This window comes from Bombus vancouverensis, chromosome 15 (assembly GCF_051014615.1).
Source record: "Bombus vancouverensis nearcticus chromosome 15, iyBomVanc1_principal, whole genome shotgun sequence".
Classification (NCBI taxonomy): domain Eukaryota; kingdom Metazoa; phylum Arthropoda; class Insecta; order Hymenoptera; family Apidae; genus Bombus; species Bombus vancouverensis.
Window position 1 is genome coordinate 6,579,325 of NC_134925.1, and position 18,288 is coordinate 6,597,612.

Below are 18,288 nucleotides of genomic sequence, written 5' to 3' on the forward strand. Positions count from 1 at the left end.
AATCGGTATCAGCGGCGCGTGCCAACAGAGGACCCAATCAGTGGTGTGGAGTGCACCGTTTGGTTGTTCCGGATCACATTGGTCGGTCCGACGATCAGTCCCAGTGTGTTCGGTTTCATGACGAAGAGCCCCGACAGAGAACCAATTTCCCCAGCGGTCGTAACGTTGATCGACGATTCACCAGTTGATTGGACCAGAGAAGACGTAGTCGTTGTGGTTCGCACGTTGATAGGTTGCGTGTGGTCAATGGCCACCACACGTAAGTCGGCCAAGTTGTCGGTCATCGTTGACGTTGCAGGGTAGAGCGTGAGATCCCATTGTGGCCGAGAAGAAGAGACGTTGGAGTGTCCACATCCAAGAGCCGTCGCATCAACCGATCGCCACCACACACCGTCATCCACCACCACCACCACGAGGGCGGAGACCCGTGTAACACGCGGTAGAGGACGTGTGTAAGCACGGACGAACGTACGAGTGTGTCGGTGGGGAGGAAGTAGGGGGATACATCATCGTCATCGGTCATCATCGAACCACCCGATCCGAGCGCCCAGTCGAGACCATAGTGACCAATCCGTGTGCCATATCCGTTTCCATTCCATTCCATTCCATTACAACGGAGATGGTAACCCAACAATCAGAGAGAAAGGGGAGAGGGCAAAATGGTTTGCCAAGTCAGAAAGTTGCGGTTACGAATTTTACCATCGGCACAAAGCGAACATATTTTGTCATTTCTTACTATTATTACTTTTTTTAAAATTTACGAATATGATTATTATATTACGATCATTATGTCTCATTTGTTACCTTTTACTTTTTTCTCTAAAGATATAGAAATATCGTTTCTATTGCTTTTTTTACTTAGATCTTGTTTTTTTCCTAAACTCTTATACTCGTGTTAAAGTTAGTTACTTTGTACATTGCATCGAAGGAGCTGTCTTACTTTAGCGTATGGAACATACGAAAATGGATATCTAAAATAGACGCGTAAATATCGAAATAGAATATTACTTTCTCGTTTATATGCATTGAATTAGAGATTGAATTCATTTACAGGGATAAAGATCGACGAATGAAAAAATGTCGGACAGCTTCTCTCGAGTGTGCTCGTCACGTATTATTCTTTTCTCTAACATGCTCGGAGAGGTCGTCTTTTCTCTACTATATATTTTTTCTCAATATTTATGTTAATCTTCAATAATCTGTAGAAACTCGGTGTACTTACGTGAATGCGCCAAATGAACGCGCTACGACGCTCGATCCGTCGTTTCGATCGACCGTCGTGACACGTTCGTACGGCGCGCCAGTGCGGATCGATCGATCGACACTTCGAGTCTACCTTATCGACGCGCGAATTCAAACTGACTCGATGCATGAACTACTATACATGAACTGAAACGATTCTTTTTTCTTTTTTTTTTCTTTTTTTTGAAGAACGAGGGGACAAAACTGTGGTACTCTATCGATCCTTATCGATTAAATAGAAATGTTTTTCATCGCGAAAACACATTTTGAAAATACATAATATTTGTGTAAAGGTTTAATTATTGAATTAATTAAGAACGCGTACGTATAGAAAAATGTTTTAGAGAAAATTTATCACATCAATGGTTTGAAGAGATATTACAAATTACAGTTTGCTAAACTCGATAACAACTTGCTGAATACACTGCAGCTTCGATGGATCGTTGACACGGTGCCAACGCGCAATTATTTCGGATTAGTCGAACATCGAGCGTGAGATCGAGAATTTTTCAACGCGCCGACGCGGCATCGCAGTAAGTCAGTCGGCCAGAGGAAAAAAAATTCACTTACGTAACTATAACATATAGTTAAGTTTTCTTGTTAAAACGGATTTATCATCCTGGTACGAATATTCAGTGATGCTTCGAAAGACATTAGCCGAGTATTACGATGATTTGAGATATTTCAAAGAGTTAGAATGCTCTAGAAGCGTTTCCCAATCCTCATTAAGTGGGATCCTTTTTTATAACAGCCAAATAAAATAGATTAGTTAATAGTTAAGAATAGATCTATAAGAATAAAGATCTAGAAGAATATAATCTCTAATCTAACGTGATAGTTACATGGATAACATAATTAAGTTACATGGATAACATAATCTGCCTTCATTTATCAAAAGTCAGTATTAAAACTAACATTGATAGCGTAATGTATGCAGCTATAGTGGAATAGATAAGCGTTAGAAATCTTTGCGAAGAAATTTTCTATAAAAATAACTATGCCGAGCACTGGTGCTTGGAACCCACAGACTGGAAATCCAGACTCTAAATATACTGTACATATTTTCAATTAAATTAATTGTAAACTCTAATAATCTATCTTTATTGTTGCGTATCGTCGACAAGTCGAAGATAAAATGGATACTTAGACTGGAATCAGTAGAAAATAAACGAAACGCACTAAATCAGTATTGTTCGAGCCTTACTGTCGAATAAAGTTGACTCTCCCCACCCTGATGTGTCGTCTTCTGTTTCAAGAGCGAGGTAAAAAAAGAAAAATTCTTTCTCCTACAAAGACGACGTGAGACGACAGAGGTGAACAAAATCCCAACCCAAGAGGCTTCAAAATGTTGCTTTAAATAACTAAAAGTGTATACAGCTTACAGATTTTGCTTGCAGACCTGTAGCTGCATATAAAATGTCTGAATGCCTACAGGCAGTAAAACAATACTAACGATTTATGATACCGATCATGGAACGAGTCTCTTAAAATCTCAACCGATCAAACTACTCGATCGATCATTATAATCTCGTTACGTCTGATTTACCAATTATACGAATTTTGGGGTTTTCAATTACCTTTCGAAGCACCACATGGCTATCAAATACCAAACCTAATTCTCTATTCCTAATAACGGCAGGCTAGTAACTCACGAGTCTCGATAAGATAGCTCGAAAACGTGAGAAAAATTCAGGAATACGATTCTTGGATGACGAACCAAATTCGTATCATTGTATTAGGTCGTTTTATAAATCTCGTCGCTTTTTTGCTAAACTTTGACGCGAAATTGCAGAAAAGTACTATCAGCTCAATCGTCAACGTGTTCTACTACCTCGTTTCCCGTCACATTTTTCGTCCAAATACGAACGTTTCTATTCTTAATTCATCGAACGTATCTGATTCAGGATCCGAGCAAAGAAGTTTTAGAACTTCCTGCTTGGAACTTTGGAAAAACCATCGTTAGCGTGTCTTTACATCTGGAGTTTTTAGAACGATCAAATTAAAATCTTTAATTTCCACTTTCGCTTCTTCTTCTTTTTTTTTTTAATAATTCAGAAAGCATACAGTCTTAATTGGATTCTCGGTTGCTATTCTTTCACTATTTTATCAATCTTCATCAAATTCACGCCTATTAAGTACCAAGTGTCCATTCAGAAAACAGACGCGTCGCATGCTCTCAATTCGAGCTTTCGGTTGCCATACTTTCGCTGTTCTATCGATCTTCTTAAAATTTCCTAAACTAAACTAACTAAACTAAACTAAATTCCCTTGATTTAAGCTCTCAGTTGCCGTTCCATCTTCGATCAAAGATGCCATGTTCAAATTTACGCCTGTTAAATACCAAACACCGATGAAAGAAGCAAACAATGAAAAAGCCGTATGCTTCTTACGTAAAGAATAACGTTCGTTGAAGATCGATGAGAGAGAAGAAGCGTCAAGACTTATAGAACGACCCAATAACTATCTCTCGGATGGACGCCGTACAAACACAAGTATCGATTAGTAGATCTCTGAGCGGCTCTGGAATCGCCAGCCAAGGGTTGGACTTGTTAACTCGAGCGGAGACGCATAAACAGCTGTGAGAGAGGAATGTGTGCGGCAGGAGGAGGTGGCACGCAACAACACAGCAGCAGCAACGGGGACTGATCAGAACAACGTTCATCCACGATCGACAGCCGTCAGAGAAACCCATAGAAACCCGCGGTTCGACAACTTACAATCGCGTGCTGGACCGTGTCCGCGTTGTTGTTAACGACACTCGCGGCCATTGCGCTCTTCGACGCGTCTTTTCGCTCGCTTTGACGAGTACTCTTCCTATACTTGCTGGCGATTATATCTGTGGTGCTAGGCCTCATCTTCACTTGACCTCCTGCAGCCAATTGACTGTAAGTCTCTTCCATGGCAGCGTACTTCTCGATCAAACTCTGTATCTCCTTCCTCTTCGCTACTCTCTCGGAGATCGCTGGATCACTTTCCTCGGAATCGATGATCGGAAGGACGCTGACATCGTTGACGTTTTCTCTAACTACGCTACTCGTTGGTGTCTTGTCAGGATCATCGTCCTTCTTCTCCTTCGACACCAAAGGCTCCACTTTCATCGGTCGAACTATTCGAAGAGCAGCAGACGAAGATTCCAGTTGCTCGCTTTTACCGTTTCTATACGGCCTCACTTTTCTCGTACGCGTCTCCGCATGGCCAGATTTGTGTCTTCCGTATCTACGATATGCGTCTGAATTTTGTAAAGCGTGTTTGTCTACACGATGATAGCCGGGTGTTTTCTCGCGTTTGAACTCTTTCGCGGTGGGAGACCTGACGAAGGGATACGCTTTTTCCGAGAGCACCACGCTGGTTTGGCTCTTGATCACGGTTCGGGTCATCGAAGGTTCCAGGGTCTTCTCGTCGCGGACAAACGGGCTGTCTTCGCGACGATAATAAGCGTGATCTCGATCTCGTTCGCGAGTGCGTCTATACTCGATGGACGGTCGATCCGTATGATCGTGATGCTTCTTTCTCGAATATTTGTCAAGGATTGTACAGTACTTGTCCTCTAAACGCGCTCTTGCGCTGTTCAATTGACTGACGATCGGCGATGGTCGTGTAACAGATGGTTTGTTCCCCACGTTGTCGTTCACCGTAGACATTCCTCGTACTCTGGTGGTTAATCGTTGTAGGAGATTCGAACACGAGTCGCTGAGGAGCTGAGTGACGCTCGTCGTGGTCGAAGAGCGCGCGTATCGACTTCGCCGACCCGTCGAACCTTGACGAGACGTCGACATGTTGTCGCGTGGCGCGAAGATGAACATCGAGACACAGTTTCGACGCCCACGCGGTTATCTGTTCTGATTAATCCTTATAAACCTTCGATTTCGATGGAAATCAAGTAGAAAATTCTCTATAGGACGATTAATCGATCTACAGTTGCAAGGTTTCGATTTCTGTCAAAAGTAAGTTGAAAATCTGCGTCCAATTATCCGCTCGATTGGTTGATTTTTTCAAACCTTTTATCTTCATGAGAAATCTTAGTAAACCTAAAGAAAATAAAGTAGAAAATCTTCCAACAATTTGATCGATGGTTTAACGATACCTGTCAGAAGCAAATACAAAATTCCTCGTCTAAGTAACTAGTTCATACTTCCAAAACTTGGATTTCGACGAAAACCAAGTGGAAGATCTTCGTCCAACAATGTAATCGATAGATTTCGATAGAAACCAAATAGGAAACTGTCGATTCAATGATCCGGTGCTTGGCCACTGCTTCCAAATCTTCGATTTCAATAGAAACAAATAGCAAACTGTTCGTTCAACGATTTAGTGCTTGCAAGTGTTCGATTTCGATCCAAATCAACAAAAAGATGTTCATTCAACGATCTGATTAATCGATTGTTAATTCTAAAGTTTCGATTTCGACTAAAGCCACGTGGAGAATCTCCAGCCAACGATCCAATGTTTGATTGACGACCGAGTCTTTGATTTCGATAGCGATTCTTAGAAAAGTTGATCTAAGAAACTCTTCGTGCAACAATCCAATGGAATTCAACTTCCCCGACTACATTCCACACGGCAGCTTCCTCCGGTAATTCTGTTTGTTTTCGCACTTTGAATCGCGCGATTCGATACGCGTCAGTTTTCCCTCGCGTGCGTTTCCTCGAATATCCAACGCGAGACAGCTCTTCGGACCGCGGTTACAACAGGCTTCAAGGTCGTGCCGTTAGAGCTTGCGGAGTGTTCTCAGCGTGACACAAGCGACGTATCTTCACCCTGTATCGCACAACGGCTGCGAGAAACAACAGTCGACTCACAGATTCAACTGCAAAATCACACATACACACACGCGCGCCAATATACAGAAGACGAACGAGAGATTGAAGGATTATACAGATTACTCGGAAGATTAGAAAAGCGATCCAGCGACGATTGCCGGAGAATTTCGACGCGGACCTGGCCGCAGGTTCATCACTCGGCCGTAGGTGCGAGCATCGTGCAACAGGGACGCCGACGAAGGCACTAAAGAGAAGCACGACCACAACGGCGGTCACGGAGACGACGGCCGACGTCGACCGTTCACGAAGACGAGGAGGAGGATTCGGTGCGCCCCGCCAAATACTCTCGTCGCACTAAAAATACCGGGCAGCGGTGGTGAGCTACACTCTCCGACCATTCTACATCTATCTCTGCCTCTCTTCCTCCAAACTCTTCGTACCTCGTTCCTCTTTTCTACCGATATCTATTTCTCTCTCTCTCTCTCTCTCTCTCTCTCTGTCGTGTACGAAAACGAATAATCCGTGCTGCGATGAGGAACAGAAAGGAACCAGTAGGAAGGAAGAGACGAAGAGGAGAGAGTGGTAGAGTATTACGTAAATTTGTCCCTCGCTTATTCGGAATGGCGAAGTTCGGCACGCTCCTCAGGATCGGGTCTTGGCAACGTCACCGCTTCCTGGTGCACGACGAGGTCGGAAGAAGCTTACGGTGCATCATTGTCACCGATGGCGTTTAAGGTTCTGGTTATTATGACGCGGTACGGTCGTGTTCTCGCCAACTCGATGTGTCGTAGGAATCGAAATTGTATTGTACGTAGGTTGTTTCGAGTGCATGGATTTTCACTTTCGAGTGTTTCATCGGTTATTGCAGTTCCTGGACTGTCGAATTAGGACCACGCGTAGAAACTTTATTTGGAGAATAACCGCGGCAACTCTCGCTCAAAAGTCTCAGGCTAATTATCACCTGTTTGCTTCAGACCGAGAAATATTAAATGATCACTAAAGGACGTAAACAAACACCATCTAATGTGGCATTTTGTGTATGACAAAAGAACCGATTAATGGATTAACAGGTTCACTAGAAAGTACATTTATATCGTTTGCAGTTCACGATCTACATCAGATATCGAAGATTTGTGAAGAATAAAAGGTGCTTAAGACTTTTCAGTGTACGTCATATATACTGGTATTATGTCAGATAAAAAGCAAATTGTCCTGAATTGTAAAAATTATTATTAAATACATACACAATCAATTATTTAATCCGTTTCACTTATTATTCCATTTTGCCATAAAAAATGCCATTAAAGATATCTCTAAGCCTAATTAATCCTCTGTACTTATTTTTTACTGTTACGTTATCAGATTCGGGAACAAAGATTCCGCACAATTTGGCCAAGAAAAATGTTTACCAAGACAGTAAAGATAATATAAAGATCCTATATAACGAAGCATAGGCAAAAACGTATAATCCTCAAATGGAGACAAATTAATATATAAATGAATTAATTTCATTTCCCATTAAAATTCCACCGCGCCTCTCTACTTTACTAAAAAGGTAAAAACTATCGTAAGTTTCGAGTGATCCTAATTCGATGACCATGGACTGTACACGACCATGTGCTGTATGAATAGGGGGGCGTTTTCGCACACGCGTGCCTGATGTTTCTTAGTCTCTCGTTCGTTTTCTGTCTCTCCGCTGCGCACCTTGACACATATAGAAATTACGAAATCGGAGGAGGAGCGCGGTTCGAACGGGAGCAACGGAGCTTTCGTGGCATTAAATTCCGATCTACGCCGGTGACGGATATACGTATTGCGCGTAATTAGAGCGCGCTCCATCGGTTTTTGCGAGATCGTTGCACCATCGAAAAGATTCTGACGTTGGAGTGCAAGAGGTGGCGAGAATCGATGCTGTATAGTACGACGGCTTGACTATTGGTGTTCATTATCGGTGTTCATTAGTAGTCGTAGAATTTCTAGTTTGGCTTTTGGTTCGTTAGAACGCTGCCAATCGATTTTTTCGAGATCGTTACACCATCGAGAAGATTTCGATGTTGGAGCCCAAGAAGCGAACTATCGATGCAGTATGGTATGGCTTGGCTATCGATGTTTATTATTATCGTTACGTTCATTGGTATTCGTAGAACTTCCAAGTTAATTTTGGTTAATTAGAACACGGTCCGTCAGTTTCTGCGAGATCGTTGTACGCAGGCACAAGCTAAATTTCAATGATGCTCTAAAACGTGTCATTGGCCTCCCGCGTTGTCAAAACATCGTGTGGATATGTTTCTACTTGGGGGTAAACATACTCGTTAAGAAACTCGAACCACTAATGAACAATGCGAGTATTCAGAGAATCGTAAAAACTATCAACGTGATAATTGACAAAATAGGTAAGCAATACAAATTTTACCATCACCTTGAAGAATATCATCTATTGAGAAGTTCGAACGACGGAAAGCAATTGATGGTCGTGAAAACCCAATGGACTATCGATAGTATAATACACTTATCGGTATGTCAAACAACATTGACACGATTTCTTCTATATCTCCTAACGAAAACAAGTTGATATATAGCGTAGAAAATATTTGTGCTTCTACAACAATAATAATTTACTCGTCTAGCGATGAATTTATTTATTTCTGCTCATGTAATTTTGTTTACGATAAATGAATAAATATTAAAAATAGGACACAGTGATTTGTACCGCGTAGAAGATGAATTAGCGTGTCTTTGCTGGTAGAATATCACGATAAAATTGCTTTTTAAGGGCTAACACGCGATAAAAAAAATTCACATTTGCATTTTATCGAACCATGTGGGTCAATCTTTTTTTTCTTGCTTGAAAAGTACTTTATCTTCAGGTTGATTGATTCACAAATTATGAGTCAGACAGGGAAGGTTGTTCTAATCTGACAGAAAAAATATTGGCATATCCAAGCAGTGATATCTAAATCTGGTGAATACATCCATACGTCGTATATTATTCCTAATACTACTAATTGTAACTTGTATATTATTGAAAATATCATTCTGATCACAGATGATTCTCGTAATATAATGACCAGATGCCGGACACCGTCATATGAAACAGTTCACCAATTGCTCATCGGCCAGATACTTCCTCCATAAGCAAACAAAAATCGGGTATACTGTATCTCAAAAATCGTCATACGATATCAAAGAACAACTTTATGGAAAGTATTTGATCATTGTATATCAACTGATTATTAATAGACTGCGGCTCTTTATATAATTGTCTTTTTAAACGCACGTAAAGAAATGGAATCTAAAATTTTCTTCAGTTTCTAGATATTGTAACAAGTACTCTACTTCCGATTCTTGATATATAATTGTACGTTCTCTGTATTTTAATATTCACCGATTCATTGTCATCGATTGCCAATCATAAGCCTCTTGCGTCGATAAATCAAGAAACAAACATAACATTTTTCAAATTCTTGTTAAAATGTGAATTGCGCGTTAATCAAAAGCTTCTTTCATAGTCGAAGTACACTATTCGTCAAAAAATCGTCGAATTCTAAATTCTAAACATCGGACCAGCGAAGTACGTTGGTCAGTGGAAGAGTTCGCGAACTATTAATAAAGTCTGGGCCTTTTGTCTTCAAGGTCGCCGATTCGATGATATCGATGTCGCGGGTTTCCTACAAAATAGTGGTATAAATACGCGTCGCGTTAGAAAATAACGGCGCAGTTCATGCTCGATTCTCGCCCACGAGTTCGCGTTTCACGCGGAACTTTCCTGGCATCAACGGAAACCGTTTCTGCCTGCGTGCATCATCGGCCGTTTCCGGGAGAGAGGAAAATAAAAAAACGATGATTTAGAGCCAACGTGGTGGAATTAGCGCGAAAATATCGCGTAAACGTTGGTTTAACGGCAAAGAAGCGCAACGTTTATGACAGCATTCAATACACGAACAATACGTCCCTGTCTCGTACAGTGACTGCTGTTTGATAAATTTTCACATCCAGTTTTAAAAACATCTATCCGCCACAGAATCACCGCTAGCAAATATATATTTAGTCAGTAAAATATTTTGAACAAATTCCACATCCATAGACACGACTGTGTTACAACGAAGAAGAGGCTTAGAAACGATTCTGTAACGTACATTCTGAGAATGAGAATATTTTTTTGACAAGATTTCTCCTCCTCTTTGAGCTTCCATAGCCGAATCTCAAGCTTCGATGTTTATCTGCTTGATAACAGGGTTGATAAGGAACTTGTTTTTCCATTGAGAAATATATTTGATTTCGCGTGATTAAAAATTGATAGTGAATAAGTATAGCGTACAGTTATTCGACTGGTTTTGCTAAATTTTGTACTACTTGTTCGACACAATCGATTATGCGTCCTTTGTGTCCTGTAGAGTTGTATATCGAATCAACAACGTGACGTTCATGGCCCTATACTACTTGTCTGACAGAGCCACTGACGCACAGCGACCTATAGTGCTTATTCGATACAAACGATGACGCACTGTATACGTCCTATGAAACTTACTGATCACAGGATATAATGTTTATGGCCCTATACTACTTGTCTGATACAGCCACTGACGTACAACGCGCACGCTGTACTACTTATTCGATACAAACGCTGACGCACCCTATGCGTCTTATGAAATTTAGTAATCACGGGACACGATGTTTATGGCCCTGTGTTACTTGTCTGATACAGCCACTGACGCACAGCGTGCGACCTATATACTTGTTCGACACGAACGATGACACACTCTATGCGTTCTATAAAACTTGTATAATCGTAAGACGCACTGTTTACGATTCTATACTATTTGTCCGACACGATTACTGACGCACAGCGTGCGACCTATGCTTCTTAAACGACACAAACAGTGCATAGTTATTAATCGTGCCAATGAGAGAAAATAAATTTAAACAACAAATGGATACAAGTCAAGCTCCGAAGTGAACGAATTATTGCGACATAAAACCTCTTTCTAGACATGTACTCTAGACAGAATTCCAATCTAAAAATTGGTAATTTATATCTTAAATACGTTTAGTAACCTTTGTGACAGGCATACGATGTAAATTACAATTACAAATGCCCTGAGATTAAACAAACCTGTAACCAAAATTATCATATAACGATCACTTGTGAACGAAAAAGAGTTATCCAATGAATTTGGGATCAAATCCCTAAAGCAACTAGGAAGTGGAAAGAACAAAGGCCGCGAAGAAAGAAGATGAACCGACCATACCACTGCGATCTCCAACTGTATTTCTCCGCTCGACGTTCGCACGCGTGTTTATCGTGGTCGTGCGTACGAGCCTGCCAAATATAACCAAGAAGCGTGAAACGCGTGCGCCACGATCGCCTCGTAAGAGCAGAGGCGAGCTAGAAAGCTCGCGGCGGGCTAGTCGTCAGCCGGCTCGTTTAAATGTTAACGCGAGTGGCTGGTTAACTAGCGCTTTACTCGCTTGCTCTCTGGCTGTTTCATTGGCCCGTTCCATGTCACCGTTGCTGCTGTCGCGCTATGGCAGAGGGCCAACCGAAACAAGTACACGCGTAGGCGAATCGCGTGTTAGGCTAAGTTCTGGCTTAGGTAAGTTTTATCCCTGATATTTGTCAACGACGTTCCACCCTTCCCTTTCACAGACGTAAAATAAGATCCTATGTCTTTGTGTTGGTGTAATAGTTATGCTGCGCAACTATGGAGGAAGAAAGTGTTTTGTCAACCCCCATCAAACAGATATAGGGCCTATTCGGATTCTGCCGTTTATTTCAATATTCGATTGAAATTAGATATCTTATTCTAGTTGAAAGATAAAATTCTAATGCGTATTTTTGTTTCCATAAGATTTAAAGAACGAGATTCTACTGGGGGTCCGTTTGCACCTGGCCCTTCTAACAGGTTAAAGAATCAATCTATGGTGGAGACAATGTATATTACTTTTTTAACAGAATATTGCACTTTATTGCGCTTTTATACTGCATTAAGACACAAAATGTCGATATTCTATTGAAAGGTAGAAAAAAGCTCATAGTTTCTCCATAGTTGGACAGTGTACGTACCTACCGAGATATCCGTCTGAATGATTTTGCTTTACACATCATTTTACGTAAGTGAGAAAACAAGTTCACATGCATAGGACCGATAGGAAATATATCCAACAAATATCTCACCATGGTCAAAATGACTCGACTAGCGAAAATCTCAGAAACAATCCTATTAAACATCTCTGCATCATTATCGACTGTCGGTAATTCGAAAAATTCACTAAAATTCAAAAAAACCAATGAAGATTCGAAAAATGTCTATTCTTTCGTTGGCTACCTCTGAAATCGATGTGTCGTTCGACTCTGGTGTCACGTCGAGCTTGGTGTCCAGTTCCCTGGTGGGTTCCACGTTATTTCCCCGTTGCACCCAAGGCTCCCATCCCTGCCTGGGCCACCACGACACCTGGTTCCCAGGCATCAACATGTTCACCTCTTGGCTAGCCATCGTCGACGACGACGAGGACGAAGCCGAGGGTGGTCCACCGTCAGCCAAGCCACCGCCGCCGCCACGCACGCACCAGCCTCCAGAATGATCCAGGGTGAACAATACTGTCTGTTCCTTTCCCTTCTGTTCCCGTAGCAAATCGTACAATTTTCGTATCGTAGGATTACAAGGCTTTCGTGTCGCTCTCACAGTCGCATCTTGCCAAGAACAACGCGTATTTCTAAATCCAGGTTGTGATCGATTCTGGGTCAGCTCGCTGAGATCTCTCGAGTTACCTTAATCGACGATGTGTAAATATGTACCTCTAGATTCTATCTCTCTGTTTCTTCTAAATTCTAGATCTGTTGGTTTTCTACAGTCTCTGATAATGCACACTTTATGTACCACTTGTATGGACGAAATATTTCTCTTCATTCAGATCTGGATGATCGACGTCCGGATCATTACCGGGGTCTTGGCTTCTTTCCTCTTGTTTGGACGATCGGCTTCGACCGCCACAGGGTGATTCGTGGTGGAATTTTCTTGGAACCGACACGAAGGAGGAGCAAGAATGGTTTTGTCTTACGCGGGTGCCTCAGCTTCCGGCGAACCGGCTTCCCTGCCGGCGCGTTTCCCGACGACGATGCGGAGGACGACGGTGTTGCGCTGGCCATCTGGCGCAAACTCGCACTAAAACCGCGGCGAAACCGCGTGACGAGTCCCCCTCGAAAATAGTCGCCGGTCGAAAATAGCCGACGCTGGCTAAGAAAGAAGAATCATCGGCATTTGCTCCGGGTACACGCGTCGCCGCGCTAGTTGCATCGCGGCCTTCTCCAGAGGCTGATTCCCCATGTGTGCATCGCGTACCGATCTTCCTCTATCTTCTTTTCTGTCTTTTTCTTCCACTAAATCGTTTCCTCTTTTTCCTATTTTCTCTCGGGTTACGTTCGCGCATTGTTTGAACTTTTCTCACTCAATTTACGCTATCACATTCTGTCTGTAAGAAAAGAATTCCAAAGGTTCGCTTAACATCTTTCTAACACATTTCTTCTACTTGGATTTTACAATTTTATGAAATTTCCACAGATTTATGATAAATCATTGCTCGCTCCTTGATGGGATAATCGACGGTCTTCAAATACCGCAAAAATCCATCGCTATGCTCCTTCTACCTCCTAAGATAGATGTAGAATTTGACTTTTTCTTCTCGCTTCATTCCGTTCTTCTTTGCTCTTTGATCGATCCTTTTCTTTTGCTCGTGTCCACGTATTTATATCGTCCAGAGGTCTGTCGAACGGGACGCGCAAGAGACAACACGGATATCCTTGCTTTTCATAGATACCGATAGTGGAGACACGCAGGAGGAACGAGTTGTATACGTGGGGGATGATTCGCCAGATCTACGTTCCAGCGAATGCAATGTGAAAAATTCACGAGAAGATAATGGACTAACCGCAAAAATCAAGGCTTGTGTACATGGTGGACGTATACACCATGTGTAGACATCCTATGTTAATATATCTATATTCAATATATCGTGTATTGCATTGTGGGCGTGTGTGACCACGTGTAGAATTTTGTTAACCATTCACGAACAGAAACCTTGTGTGACGCACATCTGTAAATAAAAGTCTGTATATGCCTTGTAGAATTTTATGAACAGTCTGTAGACATTCAGAAACTTAATGCGACGTACATCTGCGGACAAAAATTTGTATGCGTCTCTCTTTATAGGATTTTATGAATAGTCTGCAGATATATAGAAATTTATATTCGCATTTTATAAAATTGGTGTATTTAAATAAGAAGATATGTTCACAAGTATAACTTTATATACTTTACACAAAATTCACATATTTGTAAATGTTTGTATTGGCATTGTGTACAGATATGCGTTCGTGCATAAGGATTCTGATATCTATAAGCAGTCTGCATGAATTTCTAAAAGATGCACACGCAATATGCTATAATATGCAGCACACGATATAATAGTTCACACGCAATACTATTTGCAATTTTGTACACATCTTGGTAACTGAACTTTTCATCCCTTGCGTGTACGACATTTACAAAAAAAAGAAAAAGAAATTAGGACAGATTACTCATACTTTGTAACTTTTTACTCCTGTTAATTGCTGACTGCAGCAGATGTAATTATTTAAAACCATTGTAGTTCTTTTTTCAGTAAAACCTTTGTTAAACATACATATATATGTTCTTCATCTTTAAACACCTAGGTTCAACGAATATATGAAACAGATATCCTTGAACCACCAAGTCTTCAAACCATTAATCTTTGAATGAAAATAATATTTTACCACCCAAAAAATAAAGAATATTTAAAGTATACTTGTCGGTATAAACAATCTCTAAAATATAAATACATACAATAAACATCCTCAAATTATATTATATTAACTATATTATATTAGCTATCTATTATTATTATATCAGCTATATATCATATTATATTAGCTATCAATCATCTTTTTAATCGAAAGAGTACCACAGTACCTGCCATTGAGCGTGATACTATAGGAAATGAGTGTTAGGGTAAGTAAGACCGCGAGGAATGGTCGACAATAATCGAGACCGATTTCTCTAAACATCTATCCGAGTTTTGTCCCCGTAATATTCTACGATATTATCAGACGCGTGGAAATGTGATCTCAAATAGTATATAACAAAATGAAATCTAAAGATACATTGGGCAGAATATAAAGACGTCCGCGTCGGTTGTCGGCGCCATTCGACTCACCTGACTTCTGGAGGACGGTGAACGATGCCTGTGTCGATCCTGACTAGTCGACGACGAGGCATGGTGACGATAGATCCTTGCACGTCGAGAAGAAGTAGGATGCGCCAAACGATCACGATCGCGATCACGATGCCCGTGCTGGCGACCGCTACTCGGTGATCGACGATGGCTTCGCTTGTACCGTCTTTCCTGGCTGGTTCCGCGGTCGTGCTGACGCGACCTCAGCACGCGTTCTCCGCTGAAATTGCCACTAATTAGTCTTAGGTTTATCACAGCCTCAGAATTAGACGTTCGTGTGAATCTGTTCACTGCGAGACGTTGGTCGTGAATGGAATATTGACAGAATAGAGAAATTAATGGGATGGATGGCGATGCAGGAAAATTGTACAATTGATGATAATGGATGGTTCGGTGATTTTTAGTAGAGAAAATTTGTTTTTATACAAAGTTTGAGAAAAAGTGATCTGTAAGTTTTGATGACTCAGATACTTGAACTACGTATTCAATTGATACTAGCCTCTTTTTAAGAGGTTGTTTCATTTGCTAGTGGCCTTTAATGGCAAGTCTTGTGCTTGATGTATATATATATATTAGTGGTTATACGGTCTCTTGAAGCACGAGAGAGTAGAATGAAAGAATCTGTTGATGAAACGAAGCGATTCATATGGAGAAAAGAGTAACATTCTGACCTAATATGGTCTTCTCTTTGCGGATAATTGATAGGTCTATATAAATTTTGAAAAGAGGATTAAAAGTTTATCTTGTGATTAAAGTATGAATAAACAATAATAGATGATGATAACAAAAATAGATCAGCTTTGGAAATAAAATGTGATACCAGAAGATTACGTCTCTCAGATAATTATGTTCCTCAACTTTCTTATCTTTCTTTGCCACTAATTTAAACCATTAAAATGAAAATAAAAGTGTGTCCAACAATTAGAACATCTAGTTAACACTCACACGTAATAACATTTAAATGGAATTCAGCCTTAAGTAACATTTTATACGGTGTTTTAATAGTGAATTCTGATACATACGCAATCTACAATTAGAAACCCGGGCATAATTGTTGGAAACAATCTAACTTTCACTCTACTACATCCATAGCTGGCTGATAAAAAAGAGAGAAAGGAGATCTTACGATCTTTCGACGTGCATTTTCCTCCAAATAATAGCGACAGTTTCTAATTACATGCTTAAGAGATCAGGTATATATTTAAAAACGTAGCTAGAATATCAAAGTAACTTGATCTGCATAAGGAAGCTGATAGAACGGCTGAATTATTTGCATCTTAATTTACAAATATCTCGATCTGCTTGAACAGAACTGCTTGTTTGATTTATCGCAACGATCTTGTATGGTACCTCGTACGATGAATTAACGCGGATTAAATAGCTTAATGATTTACGAAATACCGATATTTGCGATAAATATCAATTGTTATTTACACTTCAGAGTTGGCGATTAATTAATTTCCAAACCTTTCTATTTGACTATTTTAAACTCCCATTAACGCTTAATTAATTTTAAAAGCATAAACACAAAAAGTGAAGGAACAAAAGCTATCTGGAATAAATTGCCATACAAGATAGTAGTTCGCTCGAAGCAAAACGATCATTGTTATAAACTTTTACAAAGTATTCATAAATATTTCAAAGACATTACGGTACATTTTAAAAGTATATATCAAACAGTATTCGTGTAAACATATATAAGCAATACGTAAAATTCTACATCGATAAACAAATAAATAGCTTGAAATCTATTCTTAACAAACATTTACTATTAGATTCTAAGATAATAATCTCAAGCTTCCAAACTAAGATTATACAGTAAAAAGAAAATAGTCAGATGATAGAAAATTTTTGTGATTGATCGTGTATAAAGAAAAAGAAAGATGATGTTTATGATTAGATATGATTTTCCAAACGGTTTAAATATTGGATATATTTAATTTACAAACGGAGTTGACTGAGAATCAGGCATAGCCTGTCTGCTACGCAAAATGTACACGGGAGCATTTCAGCGCAACAGTGAGTTGACCTACTTTGGGTGTGTCTGGCTTCAAATAGACCATTTCACTTAAGAGTATTTCGCTGACGCCTTCTGCAACGTCTTGATCGAGTCCAACGCGGCAGAAATCCTAATTTCAAGGTTAAACATTCGCAGCTGTTACATCTTTCATCGCTACGCTGCGTTTCGTAGCTGTAAAATCTTCAGGTATCTCTAAAAGAGTAGACATATGCAACGATATTCCGCTAACAAAGAAAACATCGTAATCTTGTTATCTTCTAATCTTATTTTTGTTTAAATTCCATCGCAATAAAATGAGGTTTCACAGTCTGATAAGAGCAACAATTCTTTCATACTATCCCTATATTGTTTATGAAATTTAGTGGAAGCAATATATTTTATTTCAAGAGAAGAACACAATTATAGAAATATCTATAGAACAGCGATTTCCAATTCTTTTGTGCGCAAATAAAGTGAAAATTTTAGAAATTTCAATGCCAAAAAGCATGCTTTGTATGCAAATAAGAATTTATGATCTAGGATAAAGTACACTATGTACAAAAGAACCTAAGTGCCACTAACGGTACACATACACCATTGCTTGTAAAACCACTGATCTAAAGAATTTTCTTCTAAATTTTCAAGCCTTTACATTTCTAACTAAAGGCACTTCTAATGTTCAAGATACTACACTTTCCCTTAGAATATCTTATTTGATGTTTATAAAATATATAATGTAAGTATATAAAATACAAATCATTTAAAAAAGTTTCAGCAAATATTTAAGTATCTTAGATGTCTATGTGTGTCAGAGGGAAAAGCAAAGTTGCATAAACACGTACTAGTAAAGAAATATTAACTTTTGTATGACGGAAATGAATACAAAGTAGATGTTCAATGTATCCTTCGTATAATTCAAGGCAAGTATGTATAGATGCATCTTGACACAGATTGCCTCTATCCAACCTTTCCTCTCTTCTTTCGACGTATATGTTAAGTCTCTTGGAAACCAAACTAACTAGTTAACTCAACTTTTGT

The 18,288-nt window shown here is 39.9% G+C and overlaps 1 protein-coding gene and 2 long non-coding RNA genes across 12 annotated transcripts in view; 1 reads left to right on the forward strand and 2 right to left on the reverse strand.

Annotated features, from left to right (window-relative positions):
• Positions 1-18,288, reverse strand: part of Doa (CDC like kinase darkener of apricot) — a 44,201-nt gene that overhangs the window by 6,924 nt on the left and 18,989 nt on the right. For 6 of the 10 annotated variants that reach the window (XM_033335208.2, XM_076624828.1, XM_076624829.1 and 3 more), the window contains one exon: positions 15,234-15,471. In XM_033335208.2, coding sequence (XP_033191099.2) covers positions 15,234-15,471 — 238 coding nt within the window. Of the gene's footprint in view, positions 1-3,959; positions 6,217-15,233; positions 15,472-18,288 lie in introns of those variants that run through there. The other 4 variants (XM_033335206.2, XM_076624827.1, XM_033335205.2 and 1 more) reach the window with 1 other exon arrangement.
• LOC117157284 (uncharacterized) lies at positions 7,737-9,393 on the forward strand. Its single transcript, XR_013060160.1, has 3 exons — positions 7,737-8,395; positions 8,870-8,964; positions 9,049-9,393. It is a non-coding gene; the product is annotated as an uncharacterized LOC117157284 (long non-coding RNA).
• On the reverse strand, positions 12,254-12,920 carry LOC143303649 (uncharacterized). The gene is made up of 2 exons (XR_013060159.1): positions 12,329-12,920; positions 12,254-12,271 (listed from the first exon to the last, which is right to left on the reverse strand). It is a non-coding gene; the product is annotated as an uncharacterized LOC143303649 (long non-coding RNA).